At 31.0% G+C, this 23787-nt stretch overlaps 1 protein-coding gene across 1 annotated transcript in view; it reads left to right on the top strand.

Annotated features, from left to right (window-relative positions):
• The window catches only part of LOC144850962 (uncharacterized), a 27405-nt gene extending 3618 nt beyond the window's left edge, over positions 1–23787 (top strand). Inside the window, exons 6-13 of the mRNA XM_078708484.1 lie at positions 1582–1674; positions 2043–2102; positions 2407–2502; positions 2615–2695; positions 16185–16244; positions 16525–16620; positions 16733–16786; positions 21359–23787. Coding sequence (XP_078564610.1) covers positions 1582–1674; positions 2043–2102; positions 2407–2502; positions 2615–2695; positions 16185–16244; positions 16525–16620; positions 16733–16786; positions 21359–22464 — 1646 coding nt within the window. The 3' untranslated portion in view covers positions 22465–23787. The remainder of the gene's footprint in view (positions 1–1581; positions 1675–2042; positions 2103–2406; positions 2503–2614; positions 2696–16184; positions 16245–16524; positions 16621–16732; positions 16787–21358) is intronic.

The raw sequence follows: 23787 nt of genomic DNA, 5'->3' as shown, positions 1-23787 counted from the left end.
CTTTTGTGTTTACATATCACTCAGTACTAGATTTTTTTTATACTTTTCTATACCTAGAGTAATGTACTGTATATGTTACCTACATATACCATTTTGACAAATCTGTTCCACTTCCCAAAAGCATTTTCTATATAAAATAATAGTAATGAATCTATGAATGATTCAATCCAAATGAATGAAGAAAAAATTATTTATCGGCCGCTTCTCGGCACTGTATCAATTTCCGAAGTATCATATGAATTTTCATAATACAACATCACATGTGTTTCACATGTATCTAACTAACCTCTCTTAACCTAACCTTACATGATACAGTCACCACATGTGATGCTGTATTGCCAAATACTCTTATGATACTTCGGAAATAGTTAGTATGTGGAGATACATCACTGGGAAACAGGTGTATATATTAATATTTTGACATGAATTCATATCTACAAACAATTCAGCAGTTTCCATGTTTTAATTTTCATTCTGAGGAGCTATAACATAATATGCTGTATAGATGAAATTACTGTAAGTAATCCACTTCGTTAAAATGTTTTGACATGATGACGACTTAATAGTTGAGATAATCGACTTCATAATTGAGATTATTTAGAAGGTTGTTTCAGCTAAAATTTGGAAATAGGTTGGCTACCTTTAACATAGGAAATAATAAATTTTTTCATGATTTCTGCCTCAGACATAATAGTAATTCCCATAAAAATGTTGCAGCCCCGTTATACGATTCTGAAACATAGCTTATTCAGTGTATAAACTCTAAGGCAATCAGTGAGATTGAATCAACTGAATGAACAAAACACCAAGCATTTTTATGTTGAGACTTTACAAAACACTCATTTATAGCTAAAGCTAAAACAATTCATGAAATCATGAAGCCAAGAAAGTAGGTTGAAATCAAAGGTTTATATTTCAATTTCAGATTTTAAAGCGTTTTCTTCCGAAACTTTAGAAGTAACATTTTGTTATTTTGTGTACAGTACATTAATAATGGGTTGTTATTCATTAAAATACATATTGTTTATATGACTTAATATACAAAATTGGGTAGAAATATATAATTAAAAAAAATTATGGGTTATTATACGTAAACCATACATTATTATACTGTACATAAATATGTTATTGAACAGGTACTTAATCAAATGTTGGCAAAAGCTCTGATTTGACCATCACAATTATAAAAATAAATTCAATTTTTAAGCCCTTTTTAAAATTCTGATACAATACTGTCAGTCAGTTTGCAAAACGTCATGTCTCAATAAAAAATATAATTGTCACATTGATGATTTCTAAAAATAATTTGTATGAAATTGTTTTTGATCTAATATACGCTTTTTACCAATGTTTAATGTTAAATATTTTAAACAAAAATATTGTAATAATTTACCAAGGCAATGTACAAAATGCACTCTGACTGTTAGGCTACACTAAAGTACATGAATATGAACTAGTGTTACTATGTTGCATGTACTGATATAATATCCATGTACACTAAAGCAAACAATTGTGTGTGAAATGCTGAGTCAACCTTCTACAGATAGTTATACCAAATTGTTATCCTCTTTATTGCAATAGAAAAATCAGAGGATGTATTGTATAGGTCAAGAGATGTATTGCCAATTAGTTCTGAAATAAAGCAGCTTGAACGTCCAAGTGAAACAAAGTTAGGTAAGTTATTATAGTTGTTTATGATTATAAAATCTACCCGTACTGTAATATTTTAATTCGATCAAGACCAATAATAAAAAGTGATAGTTAATTAATTAGAAAACTGTTGAGTTTATACTGAATTAACCTACTATTGGAAAGAGTGTAAAAAAGTGGATTAATTAATTAACTCTTGCTTCTCTGTCAATCTATTGTGTTAAATTTCGTGTTACATAAAAAAACAAATTTTTATTTTCTACACCTTTTTTTGTTTTTTTATTCCCTTTGCAAAAACATTACCATATTATTATCTGTACTCATAATTACTGTTACAGTTGTACATGTAACATAAAAGCAATCCCAAAATGTTGTCATCTTTATTTCAATAGAGGAATCAGATAATGTATTGCTTAGTTCAACAAAGGAATTTCCATACGGTTCTAAATCAAGTGAGTCAGGTTAAGGTCAAGTTATTATAGTTTGTGATAAATCTACTGTTATTTTAAATCAGAGCAAATAGAAATTTATTTGAGTGGTAATTATAAAGTTGTCACTAAATTCTAAAATAAAACCGCATGCACCAAAACAAAGTTCTGAATCAAGTGACAATTATTTTAATTGACAACAATTACTGATTAAATGTTGAATTATGAAACTGATTAGTTTTATACTGAATTAATCTCTGTAAAGCATACTGAATTAATCTCTGTAAAGCATACTAAATTGTGGTGTTATCTTGATTTTAATAAATAGTAAAATCTGAAGGGAAATTGTATAAGTCAATGGAGGAATTTCCAATCAGTTCGGAAATAAAATGGGATAAAGCAAGTAAAACAAAGTTATTACAAGGTGAGTTAATAATAGTTATAATCTGTGATTATAAAATCTACTGTATAATAATTTCTCATATAGTAATAATATTATTTGATTACTACATAATGGTTATCATTATTTTTTTTAGGAGAATCTGTGCTGCATCCCAAATTACCAATCAGATATGATAAATCCAAAACAGGTAAGTTAGTACAGTTTATTTATCACAGTACATTAATTTTCTGTTGTTAAATGTTTAATTTAATTTTGTTTATTTATTCAGGTATAAAAAAGATAAAAAGACAATTTAGCCAAAGGATAAAGGCATTATATTACAAAGAAATCTCAGTATTATAAAAATATAAAAATGTTCACATTTAAACTTTACAATACACAATTTTTAAAAAAAACAAGAAAATACTGTTCTAAATGTGCAATAACATTAAAATAAATTATCCGAATTATTACAATATAAAAAATATATTTATAAAATAATTAAATATAATTATAAATTAAACAAATCTAGTATTGACTGTGGTTAAACATACAGTTAATGATTGTATGTTACCGTAGTCGATACTAGATTTGTTTGTTTAAGTTATATATAGAGAACACATAATTAGTGTGGGTGTAAAGTTATACATTCTTGTTCCTTCATTCACTACTGTTAGTGTTACTAGTTGCTATGTACTAATACAGTTGTATCCAGATACAAAACAATAATAGGTAGGTATATATGATTTAATGAAATGAATGAAGTAAGTAATTTACGATATTAATACCATGCTGAAAACATAATAATCAAGAGTATTTAGAGAATAAAATCAATCAACTACACAAGTGTTCCCAACCCACCTAAATTAAATATGATGGCAGACTTAAGATTAAGAAATCTATGTAGGTATAAAACAAAATACGTATAATTAATAAAACTAAATAGTACTAAATATATCCTATGAAGAACATTTAACATTCATGAATTTTGTGTATATTATTATGGTATACTAAGATAATTCACCATCTCTAAATCTGCCACTATGGCAATGAGAAAATGGGAAGTATGCAAAAAAAGCACTCTGTATTAGGTAATAATAATTCTTATTCGAATCCATTATATACCATAAGCAAACCATAATGGTATAATAAACAAAAAATATTTTTTATTTGGGCATTTCCCTTTATTTCCTAACATGTTCTCAAAACTCATATCTTACTACTTCATCAGATTCTGTAAATAAACAATATAACATTTGTTTTAATGTAAAAGGAAATATTAAACAAAAATCTAAACAGCCCATTATATTATTTCGTAGATTTAAAATTTATTTAAAATATTATATTAAATCCAAAGAATGTTATTTAAAAATAATAAATAAACAGTAGTAGTTTAAAAGTATGAAGCATAACATAGTTTAATATGCAACAAATTAAGACAGAAATTAAGAAAAAAAGTTTTTTTGTTTTGAAGTTGTATTGTCCCCCTGAAAAAATAATTCTTACAATTTTTGTTGTTGAATATGCTATTTTAATGTCACCTAATAGTTATCCACTTTGAGCAAAAATTGGATCGAAAAAAAAATGTATTTACCTAAAAAAATGTATTTTAAAGCAAAAAATGGTCAAATTGGCTGCCAGCCAATGGGTTTTTGGTCGAATTTAACCATTTATTTTGTCATTTTATAAGTGAAAACATTATTTTTTTCGTCAAGTGATTACTTGATTAAAACTACAAAATAATCTATTTAAAGTCTGATTGGTTATCCGCACTTGGCGGATAACCCCTTGTTATTGTCACGATCTTAGTTGCGGATAACCCTTGTGATTGTAAATATCTTTTTTTTCATCTTCATCATCTTCTTTGTTATTCTTCTTTCTTTCCCGGAATTTTGTTCGCAGCGTATCTCTAATTATGGTCAACATAAGATTGCATAACTTTGTCATAAGATTTACCTGTAGCTGTAGATGTGCAAGAAATTTCGTTATATGACGTTAGAGTCGCGCAGCGTAAGTTACGTGCGATTTTATGAATTTTAATGATTGATCATAGATTATAAACCAAAAGTCATTTTGTATTGACACTAGGTGAAAATTTAAGTCACATTAAGGGCAAACTTTCTATGGATTAAAAATGGCATGTTTCACAAGAAGTTACGCGCGCACACGCATTTAAAATTTCAAAATGCGCAAAATTAATTTCTAATCAACTTTCTACGCTGATCATGACATTTTAAGCATGTCAAAAATTCCCACGTGCGCGAAAAAAATTATGCGTAAGGTGCGCACGTAGCATAAAAATCATGTGTTTTTCTCTTGAATTATGATTTTACAGCCTTTCTTAGTCATTTTTAAAAAGATTGACATCATTTCAAATTAAAATGAAGTCATACGAACACGTTGATTTAGACCATTTGCACGCGTTTTAGTTGCAAAAGTGACAAAATATTGTCAAAATTATGCCTATTTTTAATCTATTATAGCTCCTCAGGATCATCCACGACCCCCAATTTTTTAAATTTAATATGTAAGCAGATATGTTGTAGATATGAATTCATGCAGAATCTTTACCCCTCGGATGTTATGACGTCATCGTATGGCCACACGAATGTAAAATATAGGATTTTTTACTTTTTCGTTATTGCTCATCATATTAAATAGAGCGCATCTCGCTTATACATATTCTATTTCCTCAGATATTTTAATACTGTCTAGGTCAATCAACTATCTTTCGCATGACTTAAAAATATTTTATTTTTTTATGACATTATCATGTCTAAAAATGTAAATAACGTGGGTCACCTATTTTCATCTTTACAGTAAATTTCAATCTGTTATAGCTCGTCAGAATAAAAAGTGATAATCATGATTAAAACGTTTTCTGGAAGCTATTGGATTGCAGATACAAATTCATGTGAATATTTTGCCAATCAGATGTTGTGACGTCATCATATGGCCAGTTGAATTCAAAAAGTCATATTTTCATCTCTTGCGTAAAAGTTCATTGCGTTTAAACGAGAGCGCATCTCACTTTTACGTGCCCAAAATTCTTCAAATTTGTTTTAATGTAATTATTTAGATAATTATCTTCTAAAATTGTTATCTTTATATGTCAATTTGATGACGTCATCGTGTTAATAATTAGATTTAAAAGATGGGTCTCGTAATTTTGTCTAGGCTACACTGTATATAACATATACAGTTTATTCTGTAAAATACTGTAATATGATGTATGCTACATAATAGGTACAATTCAGCACTGTAAACATATTTATTTCATGTCATAGGATGGCATAATAATTGTCGAGGTTCATATGGTTAAGAATGTGCATGTTGCGTTTGCGCGGATAACCCGAACTCGTCAAAGTGACGAGTTCAAATCTAGTTCTATATTCTTCTTTCTTTCCACGAATTTTGTTCGCAGCGTATCTCAAATTCTGGCTAACATAAGATTGTATAACTTTGTCATAAGATTGACCTGCAGCTGTAGATGTGCAAGAAACTTTTTTTTATGAATTTTGAGTCGCGCAGCGTAAGTTACGCGCGATTTTATGAATTTCAATGATTGATCATAGATTAAAAACCAAAAGTCATTTTATATTGAAACTTGGTGAAAATTTAAGTCATATCAAGCGCAAACTTTCTATGGATTAAAAATGGCAGGTTGCGCAAAAATCAACTTTCTACGCGTTTCATGTCATTTTGAGCATTTCAAAATTTCCCACGCGTGCGCAATATTTTTACGCGCGCGTGCGCACATAGGGCAAAGACATGTTTTTTTTGCTTGATTTTTGTTTTTTCAGCCTTTTCTAGTAATTTTACCAACTTTCAAACAATTTCGACTTAAAATCACGTCATACGAGCACGTAGAATTGAACAATTTGCGCGCGTTTTTGATAAACAATTTCAAAAATTTGTCAAAATTATACCTTTGTTTAAACAGTCATAGATTCTAAACTACATGGTCAATTTTATTTTTTTTTACATATTCTGAAAGTAGATGAGTTGTAGATATAGAATCGTGCATCCATTTGGCTAACCGGACATTGTGACGTCATCGTATGGCCACTCGAATATAAAATATTGGATTTTTGTCTCTTTCTTCATAGCTCGTCACATTTAATAGAGCGCATCTCCACTTATCCGTATTCCAGTTTCCTCCATTTTTTTTATATGTCTAGGTCAATCAATTATCTTTCGCATGATTTACCATTGTTAAAATTGTTTTGACGTCATCGTGTGCAAAAGCGTCAATAACTTTGGTCACTTATTTTCACCTATTCTGCACTGTATGTAGTACATATACAGTATATAGTGTATACCGTATATGCTTAGACGTGACAAAAAATAGAGAGCACAGTAACATTTTTTCAAGGGCATAATCGTTTTTCTGCGCGCAATATTCTAACGTATGACGTGCACGTGGCTTTTGCGCTGCGGATAACCTAACTCGTCCGTAGTGACGAGTTCAAATCTAGTTGGTTAATCAAATCTAGTTGGTTGGTTAACCCCTTGTTATTGTCAGGATCTTTTTTTTTTTTTTTTGGTTATCCGCACTTGGCGGATAACCCCTTGTTATTGTCAGGATCTTTTTTTTCTTTTTTTTTTTTTTTTTCTATATTCTTCTTTCTTTCCACGAATTTTGTTCGCAGCGTATCTCAAATTCTGGCTAACATAAGATTGTATAACTTTGTCATAAGATTGACCTGCAGCTGTAGATGTGCAAGAAACTTTTTTTTATGAATTTTGAGTCGCGCAGCGTAAGATACGCGCGATTTTATGAATTTCGCGTATTTAACATAGACTAAAAACCAAAAGTCATTTTGTAATGACACTTGGTGAACATTTAAGTCATATCAAGGGCAAACTTTCTATGGATTAAAAATGGCATGTTTCACAGAAAGTTACGCGCGCACGGGCGTTTAAAATTTCAAAATGCGAAAAATCCATTTCTAATCAACTTTCTACGCGTTTCATGTCATTTTGAGCATTTCAAAAATTCCCACGCACGCGCAATTATTTTACGCGCGCGTGCGCATGTAGCGCACAAATATAATTTTTTCGCGTGATTTATGTTTTTCCAGCCTTTTCTAGTAATTTTACCAATTTTTTAACAATTTCGCCTTAAAATCACGTCATACGAGCACGTGGAATTGGATAATTTGCGCGCGTTTTTGATGAAAAAGTTCAAAAATTCGTCAAAATTATGCCTTTTTTTAAACAGTTATAGATTCTAAACTACAAGGTGAATTTTATTGTTTATTACATATTCTGAAAGTAGATGAGTTGTAGATATCGAATCATGCATCGATATGGCTAACCGGATATTGTGACGTCATCGTATGGCCACTCGAATATAAAATAGAGGATTTTTGTCTCTTTCGTCATAGCTCATCACATTTAATAGAGCGCATCTCCACTTATCCGTATTTCATTTTCCTCCATGTTTTTATATTGCCTAGGTCAATCAATTATCTTTCGCATGATTTACCATTTTTTAATTTTTTGAAACGTCATCATGTCCAAAGGCGTCAATAACTTTGGTCACTTATTTTCATCTATTCTTCACTGTATATAGTACGTATACAATATATAGTGTAAACTGTTTATACTTAGACGTGACACAAAATAGAGAGCGCACTAACATTTTTTCAATGGTATAAGCGTTTTTCTGTGTGCAATATTCTAACGTATGACGTGCACGTGGCTTTTGGGCTGCGGATAACCTAACTCGTACGTAGTGACGAGTTCAAATCTAGTTGGTTATCCGCACTTGGCGGATAACCCCTTGTTATTGTCAGGATCTTTTTTTTTTTTTTTTATTTGGTTATCCGCACTTGGCGGATAACCCCTTGTTATTGTCAGGATCTTTTTTTTTTTTTTTTTTTCTTTCTTATTCTTCTTTCTTTCCCAGAATTTTGTTGCGCGTGTATCTCTAAATCTTCTCAACATAACAGTGTATAACTTTATCAAAAGATTGACCTCTATCTGAAGATGTCGTAATAAGGTTTTCAGTCCCGTGCGAGTTGCGCAGCGTAAGTTACGCGCAATTTTATGAATTTCGCGTATTTAACATAGGTTAAAAACCAAAAGTCATTTTGTATTGACACTTGGTGAAAATTTAAGTCATATTAAGGGCAAACTTTCTATGGATTAAAAATTGCATGTCTCACACAAAGTTACGCGCGCACGCGCGTTTAAAATTTCAAAATGCGAAAAATCAATTTCTAATCAACTTTCTATGCGTTTCATGTCATTTTGAGCATGTACAAAATTCCCACGCGCGCGCAATTTTGTACGCGTGCGGTGCGCACGTAGCGTTAAAACATGCTTTTTTCGCGTGATTTATGTTTTTCCAGCCATTTCTAATAATTTTACCAACTTTTAAACAATTTCGACTTAAAATCACGTCATACGAGCACGTGGAATTAGATAATTTACGCGCGTTTTTGATGAAAAAGTTCAAAAATTCGTCAAAATTATGCCTTTTTTTAAACAGTCATAGATTCTAAACTACATTGTTAATTTTATTTTTTATTACATATTCTGAAAGTAGATGAGTTGTAGATATCGAATCATGCATCGATATGGCTAACCCGACATTTTGACGTCATTGTATGGCCACTCGAATATAAAATAGAGGATTTTTGTCTCTTACGTCATAGCTCATCACATTTAATAGAGCGCATCTCCACTTATCGGTATTCCATTTCCAGTTATTTTTTTATATTGTCTAGGTCAATCAATTACCTTTCGCATGATTTACCATTTTTAAAATTTTGATGACCTCATCATGTTCAAAAGCGTCAATAACTTTGGTCACTTTTTTTCATCTATTCTGCACTGAATGTAGTACGTATACAATATAGTGTTATGCTTAATAATTCTGTATTCTGTAGACGTGACACAAAATAGAGAGCACACTAAAATTGTTCCAATGGCATAATCGTTTTTCTGTGCTCAATATTCTAACGTATGACGTGCAGTTTGCGTGGCGGATAACCCGAATTCGTCAAAGTGACGAGTTCAAATCTAGTTTTCTTTCTTATTCTTCTTTCTTTCCCAAAATTTTGTTGCGCGTGTATCTCTAAATCTTCTCAACATAACATTGTATAACCTAATCAGAAGATTGACCTCTATCTGAAGATGTCGTAATAAGGTTTTCGGTCCCGTCCGAGTTACGCGCGATTTTATGAATTTCGCGTATTTAACATAGGTTAAAAACCAAAAGTCATTTTGTATTGACACTTGGTGAAAATTTAAGTCATATCAAGGGCAAACTTTCTATGGATTAAAAATTGCATGTTTCACACAAAGTTACGCGCGCACGCGCGTATAAAATTTCAAAATGCAAAAAATCAATTTCTAATCAACTTTCTATGCGTTTCATGTCATTTTGAGCATGTCAAAAATTCCCACGCGCGCAGTGCGCACGTTGCGTTAAAACATGCTTTTTTCGCGTGATTTATGTTTTTCCAGCCATTTCTAGTAATTTTACCAACTTTTAAACAATTTCGAATTAATCGATATGGCTAACCCGATATTGTGACGTCATCGTATGGCCACTCGAATATAAAATAGAGGATTTTTGTCTCTTTCGTCATAGCTCATCACATTTAATAGAGCGCATCTCCACTTATCGGTATTCCATTTCCCGTTATTTTTTTATATTGTCTAGGTCAATCAATTACCTTTCGCATGATTTACCATTTTTAAAATTGTGATGACGTCATCATGTTCAAAAGCGTCAATAACTTTGGTCACTTTTTTTCATCTATTCTGCACTGAATGTAGTATGTATACAGTATAGTGTTATGCTTAATATACTTAGACGTGACACAAAATAGAGAGCGCGCTAACATTTTGTCAATGGCATAATCGTTTTTCTGAGCGCAATATTCTAACGTATGACGTGCACGTGCAGTTTGCGTGGCGGATAACCCGAATTCGTCAAAGTGACGAGTTCAAATCTAGTTGGTTATCCGCACTTGGCGGATAACCCCTTGTTATTGTCAGGATCTTTTTCTTTTTTTTTTTTTTTTTTTTTTTTTGGTTATCCGCAACTTAGTTGCAGGATAACCCATGTGATTGTAAATATCTTTTTTGGTTATCCGCACTTGGCGGATAACCCCTTGTTATTGTCAGAATCTTTTTTTTCTTTTTTTTTTTTTTTTTTTTTTTTTTTTTCTATATTCTTCTTTCTTTCCACGAATTTTGTTCGCAGCGTATCTCAAATTCTGGCTAACATAAGATTGTATAACTTTGTCATAAGATTGACCTGCAGCTGTAGATGTGCAAGAAACTTTTTTTTATGAATTTTGAGTCGCGCAGCGTAAGTTACGCGCGATTTTATGAATTTCAATGATTGATCATAGATTAAAAACCAAAAGTCATTTTGTATTGAAACTTGGTGAAAATTTAAGTCATATCAAGCGCAAACTTTCTATGGATTAAAAATGGCAGGTTGCGCAAAAAGTTACGCGCGCACGCGCGTTTAAAATTTCAAATTGCGAAAAATCCATTTCTAATCAACTTTCTACGCGTTTCATGTCATTTTGAGCATTTCAAAATTTCCCACGCGTGCGCAATATTTTTACGCGCGCGTGCGCACGTAGGGCAAAAACATGTTTTTTTTGCTTGATTTTTGTTTTTTCAGCCTTTTCTAGTAATTTTACCAACTTTCAAACAATTTCGACTTAAAATCACGTCATACGAGCACGTAGAATTGAACAATTTGCGCGCGTTTTTGATAAACAATTTCAAAAATTTGTCAAAATTATACCTTTTTTTAAACAGTCATAGATTCTAAACTACATGGTCAATTTTATTTTTTTTTACATATTCTGAAATTAGATGAGTTGTAGATATAGAATCGTGCATCCATTTGGCTAACCGGACATTGTGACGTCATCGTATGGCCACTCGAATATAAAATATTGGATTTTTGTCTCTTTCTTCATAGCTCGTCACATTTAATAGAGCGCATCTCCACTTATCCGTATTCCAGTTTCCTCCATTTTTTTTATATGTCTAGGTCAATCAATTATCTTTCGCATGATTTACCATTGTTAAAATTGTTTTGACGTCATCGTGTGCAAAAGCGTCAATAACTTTGGTCACTTATTTTCACCTATTCTGCACTGTATGTAGTACGTATACAGTATATAGTGTATACTGTATATGCTTAGACGTGACAAAAAATAGAGAGCACAGTAACATTTTTTCAAGGGCATAATCGTTTTTCTGTGCGCAATATTCTAACGTATGACGTGCACGTGGCTTTTGCGCTGCGGATAACCTAACTCGTCCGTAGTGACGAGTTCAAATCTAGTTTTTCATCATCTTTGTTCTTCTTTCTTTCCCGGAATTTTGTTGCACGCATATCACATATCACTCACCCTTGTCAACATAAGATTGTATAACTTTGTCATAAGATTGATCTGTAGCTGTAGATGTGCAGGAAACTTCGTTATATGACGTTAGAGTCGCGTAGCGTAAGTTACGCGCGATTTTATGAATTTCAATGTTTGGTCATAGATTATAAACCAAAAGTCATTTTGTATTGACACTTGGTGAAAATTTAAGTCATATCAAGGGCAAACTTTCTATGGATTAAAAATGGCATGTTTAACAAGAAGTTACGTGCGCACGCGCATTTAAAGTTTCAAAATGCGCAAAATTAATTTCTAATCAATTTTCTACGCTGATCATGATATTTTAAGCATGTCAAAAATTCCCGCGCGCGCGAAAAAGTTTACGCGTATGGTGCGCACGGAGCATGAAAATCATGTTTTTTCACTTGAATTATGATTTTCCAGCCTTTCCTAGTCATTTTAAAAAAGATTGACATCATTTCAAATTAAAATGACGTCATACGAACACGTTGATTTATACCATTTGCGCGCGTTTTAGTTGCAAAAGTGACAAAATATTGTCAAAATTTTGCCTATTTTTAATCTATTATAGCTCCTCAGGATCATCCACGACCCCCAATTTTTTTAATTTAATATGTAAGCAGATATGTTGTAGATATAAATTCATGCAGAATCTTTACCACTCGGATGTTATGACGTCATCGTATGGCCACACGAATGTAAAATATAGAATTTTTTACTCTTTCGTTATTGCTCATCACATTAAATAGCGCGCATCTCGCTTATACGTACTCCATTTCCTCAGATATTTTAATACTGTCTAGGTCAATCAACTATCTTTCGCATGAGTTAAAAATATTTTAATTTTTATGACGTCATCGTGCCTAAAAATGTAAATAACGTGGGTCACCTATTTTCATCTTTACTGTAAATTTCAATCTGTTATAGCTCGTCAGAATAAAAAGTGATAATCATGATTAAAACGTTTTCTGGAAGCTATTGGATTGTAGATACGAATTCATGTAAATATTTTGCCAATCAGATGTTGTGACGTCATCATATGGCCAGTTGAATTCAAAAAGTCACATTTACATCTCTTGCGTAAAAGTTCATTGCGTTTAAACGAGAGCGCATCTCACTTTTACATGCCCACAATTCTTCAAATTTGTTTTAATGTAATTATTTAGATAATTATCTTCTAAAATTGTTATCTTTATATGTCAATTTGATGATGTCATCGTGTTAATAATTGGATTTAAAAGATGGGTCTCGTAATTTTGTCTATGCTACACTGTATATAACATATACAGTTTATTCTGTAAAATACTGTAATATGGTGTATGCTATAGTGCTACATAATAGGTACAATTCAGCACTGTAAACATATTTATTTCATGTCATAGGATGGCATAATAATTGTCGAGGTTCATATAGTTAAGTATGTGCATGTTGCGTTTGCGCGGATAACCCGAACTCGTGAAAGTGACGAGTTCAAATCTAGTTGGTTATCCGCACTTGGCGGATAACCCCTTGTTATTGTCAGGATCTTTTTTTTCTTTTTTTTCGATATTCTTCTTTCTTTCCACGAATTTTGTTCGCAGCGTATCTCTAATTCCAGCCAACATAAGATTCTATAACTTTGTCATAAGAATGACCTATAGCTGTAGATGTGCAAGAAACTTTTTTTTTCGAATTTCGAGTCGCGCAGCGTAAGTTACGCGCGATTTTATGAATTTCAATGATTGATCATATAATAAAAACTAAAAGTCATTTTGTATTGAAACTTTGTGAAAATTTAAGTCATATCATGCGCAAACTTTCTATGGATAAAAATTGGCATATTTCACAAAAAGTTACGCGCGCACGCGCGTTTAAAATTTCAAAATGCGAAAAATCAATTTCTAATCAACTTTCTTCGCGTTTCATGTCATTTTGAGCATTTCAAAAATTCCCAAGTGTGCGCATTTTTTTACGCGTGCGTGCGCACGTAGCGCAAAAACATCTTTTTTTTGCTTGATTTTTGTTTTTTCAGTCTTTTTTAGTAAATTTACAAATTTTCAATCAATTTCGACTTAAAATCACGTCACACGAGCACGTAGAATTGGATAATTTGCGCGCGTTTTTGATGAAAAACTTCAAAAATTCGTCAAAATTAGACCATTTTTTAAACTGTCATAAATTCTAAACTACGTGGTGAACTTTTTTTAAATTACATATTCTGGTAGTAGATGAGTTGTATTTCTCGAATCATGCATTGATATGGCTAACCGGACATTGTGACGTTATCGTATGGCCACCCGAATATAAAATATAGGATTTTTTTCTCTTTCGTCAGAGCTCTTCAAATTTAATAGAGCGCATCTCTACTTATCCATATTCCATTTCCCTCAATTTTTTTATTTTGTCTAGGTCAATCAATTATCTTTCGCATGATTTACAATTTTTAAAATTGTTATGACGTCATCATGTTCAAAAGCGTCAATAACTTTGGTCACTTCTTTTCACCTATTCTGCACTGTATGTAGTACGTATACAGTATATAGTGTATACCGTATATACTCAGACGTGACGCAAAATAGAGGGCGCACTAACATTTTTTCAATGGCATAATCGTTTTTCTGCGCGCAATATTCTAACGTATGACGTGCACTTGGCTTTTGCGCTGCGGATAACCTAACTCGTCCGTAGTGACGAGTTCAAATCTAGTTTTTCTATATTCTTCTTTCTTTCCACGAATTTTGTTCGCAGCGTATCTCAAATTCCGGCCAACATAAGATTGTATAACTTTGTCATAAGATTGACCTGTAGCTGTAGATGTGCAAGAAACTTTTTTTTATAAATTTTGAGTCGCGCAGCGTAAGTTACGCGCGATTTTATGAATTTCAATGATTGATCATAGATTAAAAACCAAAAGTAATTTTGTTTTGAAACTTAGTGAAAATTTAAGTCATATCAAGCGCAAACTTTCTATGGATTAAAAATGGCAGGTTGCGCAGAAAGTTACGCGCGCACGCGCGTTTAAAATTTCAAATTGCAAAAAATCCATTTCTAATCAACTTTCTACGCGTTTCATGTCATTTTGAGCATTTCAAAAATTCCCACGCGTTCGCAATATTTTTACGCGCGCGTGCGCACGTAGGGCAAAAACATGTTTTTTTTGCTTGATTTTTGTTTTTTCAGCCTTTTCTAGTAATTTTACCAACTTTCAAACAATTTCGACTTAAAATCACGTCATACGAGCACGTAGAATTGAACAATTTTCGCGCGTTTTTGATAAACAATTTCAAAAATTTGTCAAAATTATACCTTTTTTTAAACAGTCATAGATTCTAAACTACATGGTCAATTTTATTTTTTTTTACATATTCTGAAAGTAGATGAGTTGTAGATATAGAATCATGCATCCATTTGGCTAACGGGACATTGTGACGTCATCGTATGGCCACTCCAATATCAAATATAGGATTTTTGTCTCTTTCGTCATAGCTCATCACATTTAATAGAGCGCATCTCTACTTATCCATATTCCATTTTCCTCAATTTTGTAAAATTGTCTAGGTCAATTAATTATCTTTTACATGATTTACCATTTTTAAAATTTATGATGACGTCATCATGTTCAAAAGCGTCAATAACTTTGGTCACTTATTTTCACCTATTCTGCACTGTATGTAGTACGTATACAATATATAGTGTAAACTGTTTATACTTAGACGTGACACAAAATATAGAGAGCGCACTAACATTTTTTCAATGGCATAAGCGTTTTTCTCTGCGCAATATTCTAACGTATGACGTGCACGTGGCGTTTGCTCTGCGGATAACCTAACTCGTCCGTAGTGACGAGTTCAAATCTAGTTTTATTAATCTTTATTTTTCATGTTTTGGGGGGACAATACATCTTAAAGTAAAGGTGGGTATAGAAAATACAAAATTGTGAAAAAATAGTTTTTTATAACATGCTACCAGACTACTTCAATAAATCAGTAAATTGGTTATCCGCACTTGGCGGATAACCCCTTGTTATTGTCACGATCTTTTTTTTTTTTGGTTATCCGCACTTGGCGGATAACCCCTTGTTATTGTCACGATCTTTTTTTTTTGGTTATCCGCAACTTAGTTGAGTGTAAAAAAGTGGATTAATTAATTAACTCTTGCTTCTCTGTCAATCTATTGTGTTAAATTTCGTGTTACATAAAAAAACAAATTTTTATTTTCTACACCTTTTTTTGTTTTTTTATTCCCTTTGCAAAAACATTACCATATTATTCTCTGTACTCATAATTACTGTTACAGTTGTACATGTAACATAAAAGCAATCCCAAAATGTTGTCATCTTTATTTCAATAGAGGAATCAGATAATGTATTGCTTAGTTCAACAAAGGAATTTCCATACGGTTCTAAATCAAGTGAGTCAGGTTAAGGTCAAGTTATTATAGTTTGTGATAAATCTACTGTTATTTTAAATCAGAGCAAATAGAAATTTATTTGAGTGGTAATTATAAAGTTGTCACTAAATTCTAAAATAAAACCGCATGCACCAAAACAAAGTTCTGAATCAAGTGACAATTATTTTAATTGACAACAATTACTGATTAAATGTTGAATTATGAAACTGATTAGTTTTATACTGAATTAATCTCTGTAAAGCATACTAAATTGTGGTGTTATCTTGATTTTAATAAATAGTAAAATCTGAAGGGAAATTGTATAAGTCAATGGAGGAATTTCCAATCAGTTCGGAAATAAAATGGGATAAAGCAAGTAAAACAAAGTTATTACAAGGTGAGTTAATAATAGTTATAATCTGTGATTATAAAATCTACTGTATAATAATTTCTCATATAGTAATAATATTATTTGATTACTACATAATGGTTATCATTATTTTTTTTAGGAGAATCTGTGCTGCATCCCAAATTACCAATCAGATATGATAAATCCAAAACAGGTAAGTTAGTACAGTTTATTTATCACAGTACATTAATTTTCTGTTGTTAAATGTTTAATTTAATTTTGTTTATTTATTCAGGTATAAAAAAGATAAAAAGACAATTTAGCCAAAGGATAAAGGCATTATATTACAAAGAAATCTCAGTATTATAAAAATATAAAAATGTTCACATTTAAACTTTACAATACACAATTTTAAAAAAAAAAAAAAAAAAAAACTGTTCTAAATGTGCAATAACATTAAAATAAATTATCCGAATTATTACAATATAAAAAATATATTTATAAAATAATTAAATATAATTATAAATTAAACAAATCTAGTATTGACTGTGGTTAAACATACAGTTAATGATTGTATGTTACCGTAGTCGATACTAGATTTGTTTGTTTAAGTTATATATAGAGAACACATAATTAGTGTGGGTGTAAAGTTATACATTCTTGTTCCTTCATTCACTACTGTTAGTGTTACTAGTTGCTATGTACTAATACAGTTGTATCCAGATACAAAACAATAATAGGTAGGTATATATGATTTAATGAAATGAATGAAGTGTTGTGTTTGCAAACATATGCTCCATAACTCCAAAATGTATTGTAGATGGAGAAGCATTCTATATACTTAAGTTTAGTTTTATGGTTTATAAGTTTATTTATATGGATGATATTTCCGAAATAAAATGAAATTGAAATTGAAATTGAAGTAAGTAATTTACGATATTAATACCATGCTGAAAACATAATAATCAAGAGTATTTAGAGAATAAAATCAATCAACTACACAAGTGTTCCCAACCCACCTAAATTAAATATGATGGCAGACTTAAGATTAAGAAATCTATGTAGGTATAAAACAAAATACGTATAATTAATAAAACTAAATAGTACTAAATATATCCTATGAAGAACATTTAACATTCATGAATTTTGTGTATATTATTATGGTATACTAAGATAATTCACCATCTCTAAATCTGCCACTATGGCAATGAGAAAATGGGAAGTATGCAAAAAAAGCACTCTGTATTAGGTAATAATAATTCTTATTCGAATCCATTATATACCATAAGCAAACCATAATGGTATAATAAACAAAAAATATTTTTTATTTGGGCATTTCCCTTTATTTCCTAACATGTTCTCAAAACTCATATCTTACTACTTCATCAGATTCTGTAAATAAACAATATAACATTTGTTTTAATGTAAAAGGAAATATTAAACAAAAATCTAAACAGCCCATTATATTATTTCGTAGATTTAAAATTTATTTAAAATATTATATTAAATCCAAAGAATGTTATTTAAAAATAATAAATAAACAGTAGTAGTTTAAAAGTATGAAGCATAACATAGTTTAATATGCAACAAATTAAGACAGAAATTAAGAAAAAAAGTTTTTTTGTTTTGAAGTTGTATTGTCCCCCTGAAAAAATAATTCTTACAATTTTTGTTGTTGAATATGCTATTTTAATGTCACCTAATAGTTATCCACTTTGAGCAAAAATTGGATCGAAAAAAAAATGTATTTACCTAAAAAAATGTATTTTAAAGCAAAAAATGGTCAAATTGGCTGCCAGCCAATGGGTTTTTGGTCGAATTTAACCATTTATTTTGTCATTTTATAAGTGAAAACATTATTTTTTTCGTCAAGTGATTACTTGATTAAAACTACAAAATAATCTATTTAAAGTCTGATTGGTTATCCGCACTTGGCGGATAACCCCTTGTTATTGTCACGATCTTAGTTGCGGATAACCCTTGTGATTGTAAATATCTTTTTTTTCATCTTCATCATCTTCTTTGTTATTCTTCTTTCTTTCCCGGAATTTTGTTCGCAGCGTATCTCTAATTATGGTCAACATAAGATTGCATAACTTTGTAATAAGATTTACCTGTAGCTGAAGATGTGCAAGAAATTTCGTTATATGACGTTAGAGTCGCGCGATTTTATGAATTTTAATGATTGATCATAGATTATAAACCAAAAGCCATTTTGTATTGACACTTGGTGAAAATTTAAGTCACATTAAGGGCAAACTTTCTATGGATTAAAAATGGCATGTTTCACAAGAAGTTACGCGCGCACACGCATTTAAAATTTCAAAATGCGCAAAATTAATTTCTAATCAACTTTCTACGCTGATCATGAAATTTTAAGCATGTCAAAAATTCCCGCACACGCGAAAAAATTTACGCGTATGGTGCGCACGGAGCATGAAAATCATGTTTTTTTCTCTTGAATTATGATTTTCCAGCCTTTTCTAGTCATTTTAAAAAAGATTGACATCATTTCAAATTAAAATGACGTCATACGAACACGTTGATTTATACCATTTGCGCGCGTTTTAGTTGAAAAAGTTAGAAATATTGTCAAAATAATGCCAATTTTGAATCTATTATAGCTCCTCAGTTTTCTGGAAGCATGTCATAGGATGGCATAATAATTGTCGACGTTCATAATAGTTTAACGTATGTGCATGTTGCATTTCCGCGGATAACCCGAACTCGTCAAAGTGACGAGTTCAAATCTAGTTGGTTATCCGCACTTGGCGGATAACCCCTTGTTATTGTCAGGATCTTTTTTTTTTTTTTTTTTCTATGTTCTTCTTTCTTTCCCAGAATTTTTTTGCGCGTGTATCTCTAAATCTTCTCAACATAACATTGTATAACTTTATCAGAAGATTGACCTCTATCTAAAGATGTCGTAATAAGGTTTTCGGTCCCGTCCGCGATTTTATGAATTTCGCGTATTTAATTTAAATCGAAAATCATTAAACCATTTAAATTGAAACTTGGCAAAAGTTTAATTTATATCATGCGCTAACTTTCTATGGAGAGAAAATGGCATGTTTTACAGAAAGTTACGCACGCACGCGCGTTTAAAATTTTAAAATGAGAAAAATCAATTTCTAATCAATTTTCTATGCGTTTCATGTCATTTTGAGCATGTCAAAAATTCCCACGCGCGCGCACATTTTTTGCGCACACATGCGCACATAGCACTAAAAACAATTTTTTTTTGCATGATTTATGTTTTTCCAGCCTTTTCTAGTAATTTTACCAACTTTTAAACAATTTCGACATAAAATCACGTCATACGAGCACATGGAATTGGATAATTTGCGCGAGTTTTTGATGAAAAAGTTAAAAAATTCGTGAAAATTATGCCTTTTTTTAAACAGTCATAGATTCTAAACTACATAGTGGATTTTATTTCTTATTACAAATTCTGAAAGTAGATGAGTTGTAGATATCGAATCATGCATCGATATGGCTAACCGGACATTGTGACGTCATCGTATGGCCACTCGAATTTAAAATAGAGGATTTTTGTCTCTTTCGTCATAGCTCATCACATTTATTAGAGCGCATCTCCACTTATCCGTATTCCATTTCCCCCCATTTTTTTATATTGTCTAGGTCAATCAATTATCTTTCGCAAGATTTACCATTTTTAAAATTGTGATGACGTCATCATGTCCAAAGGCGTCAATTACTTTGGTCACTTATTTTCACCTATTCTGCACTGAATGTAGTACGTATACAGTATAGTGTTATTTTGTATATACTTAGACGTGACACAAAATAGAGAGCACACTAAAATTGTTTCAATGTCATAATCGTTTTTCTTTGCGCAATATTCTAACGTATGACGTGCACGTGGCGTTTGCGCTGCGGATAACCTAACTCGTCCGTAGTGACGAGTTCAAATCTAGTTTGGTCTTGTCGTGGTTGCGACTTAATAGTTGAGATAATCGACTTAATATTTTAGATTATTTATTTTCATGATTTCTGCCTCAGACATAATATTAATTCCCATAAAAATGTTATTCGATTCTGAGACAAATATATTATTCAATGTATAGACTCTAAGGCAATCAGTGAGATTGAATCAACGGAATGAACAAAATACCAAGCATTGTCACTGTTAGTTAGCGTGCTGAGATATTACAAAACACTCATTTACAGCTAAAGCTGTAACTTTAAAACAATTCATAAAATCATGAAGCCCAGAATGTAGGCTGAAAGGTTTATATTTCATGAATTTCAGATTCTAAAGCATTTTTTTCCAAAACTAAAACGTTAAATTAAAAGTAATAATTTGTTATTTTTTGTACATTAATAATGGGTTGTTATTCATTAAAATACATATTGTTTATATGACTTATTATACAAAATTGGGTAAAAATATATATATTTTTTTTAAATAATGGGTTATTATACCATACAGTAAACCATACATTATTATACTGTACATAAATATGTTATTGAACAGGCACTAAATCAAATGTTGGCAAAAGCTCTGATTTAACCATCACAATTATAAAAATAAAATCAATTTCAAGCCTTTTTTAAAAATTCTGATACAATACTGTCAGTCAGTTAGCAAACGTCATGTCTTAATAAAAAAATATAATTGTCATATGGATGATTTCTACAAATAAATTGTAATTCGTTTTTCATCATATATAATAATAATATGTAATAACATTGCTAAATATTGTAAACTATATATTTTAATAATTTAGGTATAATATGCTTAGTTTTCTATTTCTTTTAAAAGATACTGATGATAGCCAGCACTTAAGCTCACATCCAAAGCTACCAAGTACAATGCCAGATAAAGATTCCATAATAGAGGAAATATGCACTTCTTTGAGGAGAGTTTGCAATTACATAATGCCTCATAAGGGTGAAGTCACTGATAGTGATATCATAAGCACATTGACAATGGATAGGTTTAAGTTAAGGTCAATGGAAGAAATGGCATACGAACATGAAAGGCGTAGGTTGGTTAAAACTCACTCAAAACAAAGACTAACAGAGAATTTTGGGAGAATGATTGCTCAATGTGTACTTGTTGCAGAAAATGAAAGTTGCTTTTTATCACAAGTTGTTGAATTATGCACTGTTGATGTGGTAAACGGTCTATCTAGTGAATTACAAAAATTCCAATTTAAATACAATATTCAACAATTTCATGAATCTCGTAAAAATATTACCGCATCATTTCTAATTCATCTACTAAGTAATGCACCAAGACTTCATGAGTTTTCTTTAAGGTCAAGTTTAACAAGTGATACTTTGATGAATACTGTTGATACTCTATCAGCAATGAATTTTGGGTTGGAGATAGATAGGATTGATATCAGACGTAATAATCTGAGTGATATTAAAGGTACCTCACTGGCCATGCTACTGTCTATTTGCCCTAAACTGAGTTACCTTAATATATCTCACTGCAGTTTATCAGGTGACATTGTAGATAGTATGGCAAGTGAGTGTGTTAGTAGGAAACTAATGTTGAAATTAAATCATCTTGAAATCAGCAAAAATAATTTAAGTGATGTCAAGGGTACGTCACTAGCAATGCTACTGTCTATTTCACCTAAACTGACATACCTTTATATCTCTGATTGCCATTTATCAGGTGCTACTGTAGATAGTATGGCAAGTGAGTGTGTTAGTAGGAAACTAATGTTGGAACTATATCATCTTTATATCAGCCGCAATAATCTGAGTGATGTTAAAGATACGACACTTGACTCATTACTGTCTATTGCCCCTATATTAAAATACCTTGATATGAGAGAATGCAGATTAACTGATTCTATAATTAATAATATGACCAAACACTTCACTAGTAGACAAGGTAGATTTTTTCATTAGCTATATTAGAGTTAACCTGCACCACCGCTATTCGTATTTTTAGGTTTGTTTTTATGTTTTTTAATGTTCGGTTTCTCAATTTTATTTTTTTTATTATATTTACATATCCTTTACATATTAGTATTCAATTTAAATTATTATTCCAATTCATCTACAATTATATAATGCTATACATACATTTATGACTCTAACCATAACAATAGCAAATGTTATGAACACCAAATCCTCCAGACATAAATGAACGATTATTTTGTAGCAGGATGCATCGTATTCAAGCTCTGCTATGCTACATGTTTTACATGATACATAACTTTGTTTAAATTGTTTTTATGAACTGTAACATAGACTGTTGGTATGTACTCTCTCTGAAATATACTAATTAATAAACAAACCACACATCGTTGAGTATAAACCTAAATCATAACACAGTACTGTAAACTGTTTATAGGAGTGGCGCCATGTATGAGTGTTTTGTCATGAGAAAAAAACTCAGACCCTTAGTTGTGTAGCCGAACATCTCAACCACATGTAACAGATATTAAAGAATTTCAATTTGTTTACACTTAAAGATACACTAAGTTATGTTAGGTGTTTCTTCGCTGTTATTTTTTTAAACAAATAACATAAAATAAAACAGTCCACTTAATATAACTACTATAATGTATTTCAAAAGTGGAAAGAGACTGATTTGTATGTTGCTAGCCTCTTAACCACTAATAACACATGTTGAATATGATCATACATTTCTTTTTATTCATATACGTTTACATATGAATACGTTTTTTTTCTTGTTTAAAGTGTCTGAATATGCAAGTTGTTGTCAACGAAATATGGGTTTCAACATAAAAATCTGAAAAATGCGAAACATAGTTGTTTTATATTTTGCACATTGTTGACTCATCATAAGTGTCTATGTAATAAATGTGCAGGTCTTAATGGAAAAATGTGGTGTATTCTATTGGTTTTAAAATGGATTGGTGTATATGTATCTCTATAATAAAGTGTATGCTGTGATGTGGTAGCAATGTAGAATAGCAGAAGAGGGTTATAAAAGTAAATAAAAAGATTTGTTTTTATTTGTAATATAAAATCATGTCTTGTGCAATAGCTAACAAAATGGTTTATGTTTTTTAAGAAGAAATGAAGTATAATTTAGTATAAAACTACCTTGTCTTTTTTATGGTTGTACATTCCAGTCTATGTAATATGAAGTTGTATCAATACAGTACTGTAAAGTTAAAAACTGAATACTGTAAATAATGTATATCGACTGTATATTTATTTGACCTATTTTTGTATTAAAGTTGATTTGAGGAAACAGTT

The sequence above is a fragment of the Antedon bifida genome, chromosome 8, assembly GCF_963402885.1.
Source record: "Antedon bifida chromosome 8, ecAntBifi1.1, whole genome shotgun sequence".
In the NCBI taxonomy this organism is placed as follows: Eukaryota; Metazoa; Echinodermata; class Crinoidea; order Comatulida; family Antedonidae; genus Antedon; species Antedon bifida.
This window is presented reverse-complemented; position numbering and strand designations above follow the sequence as displayed.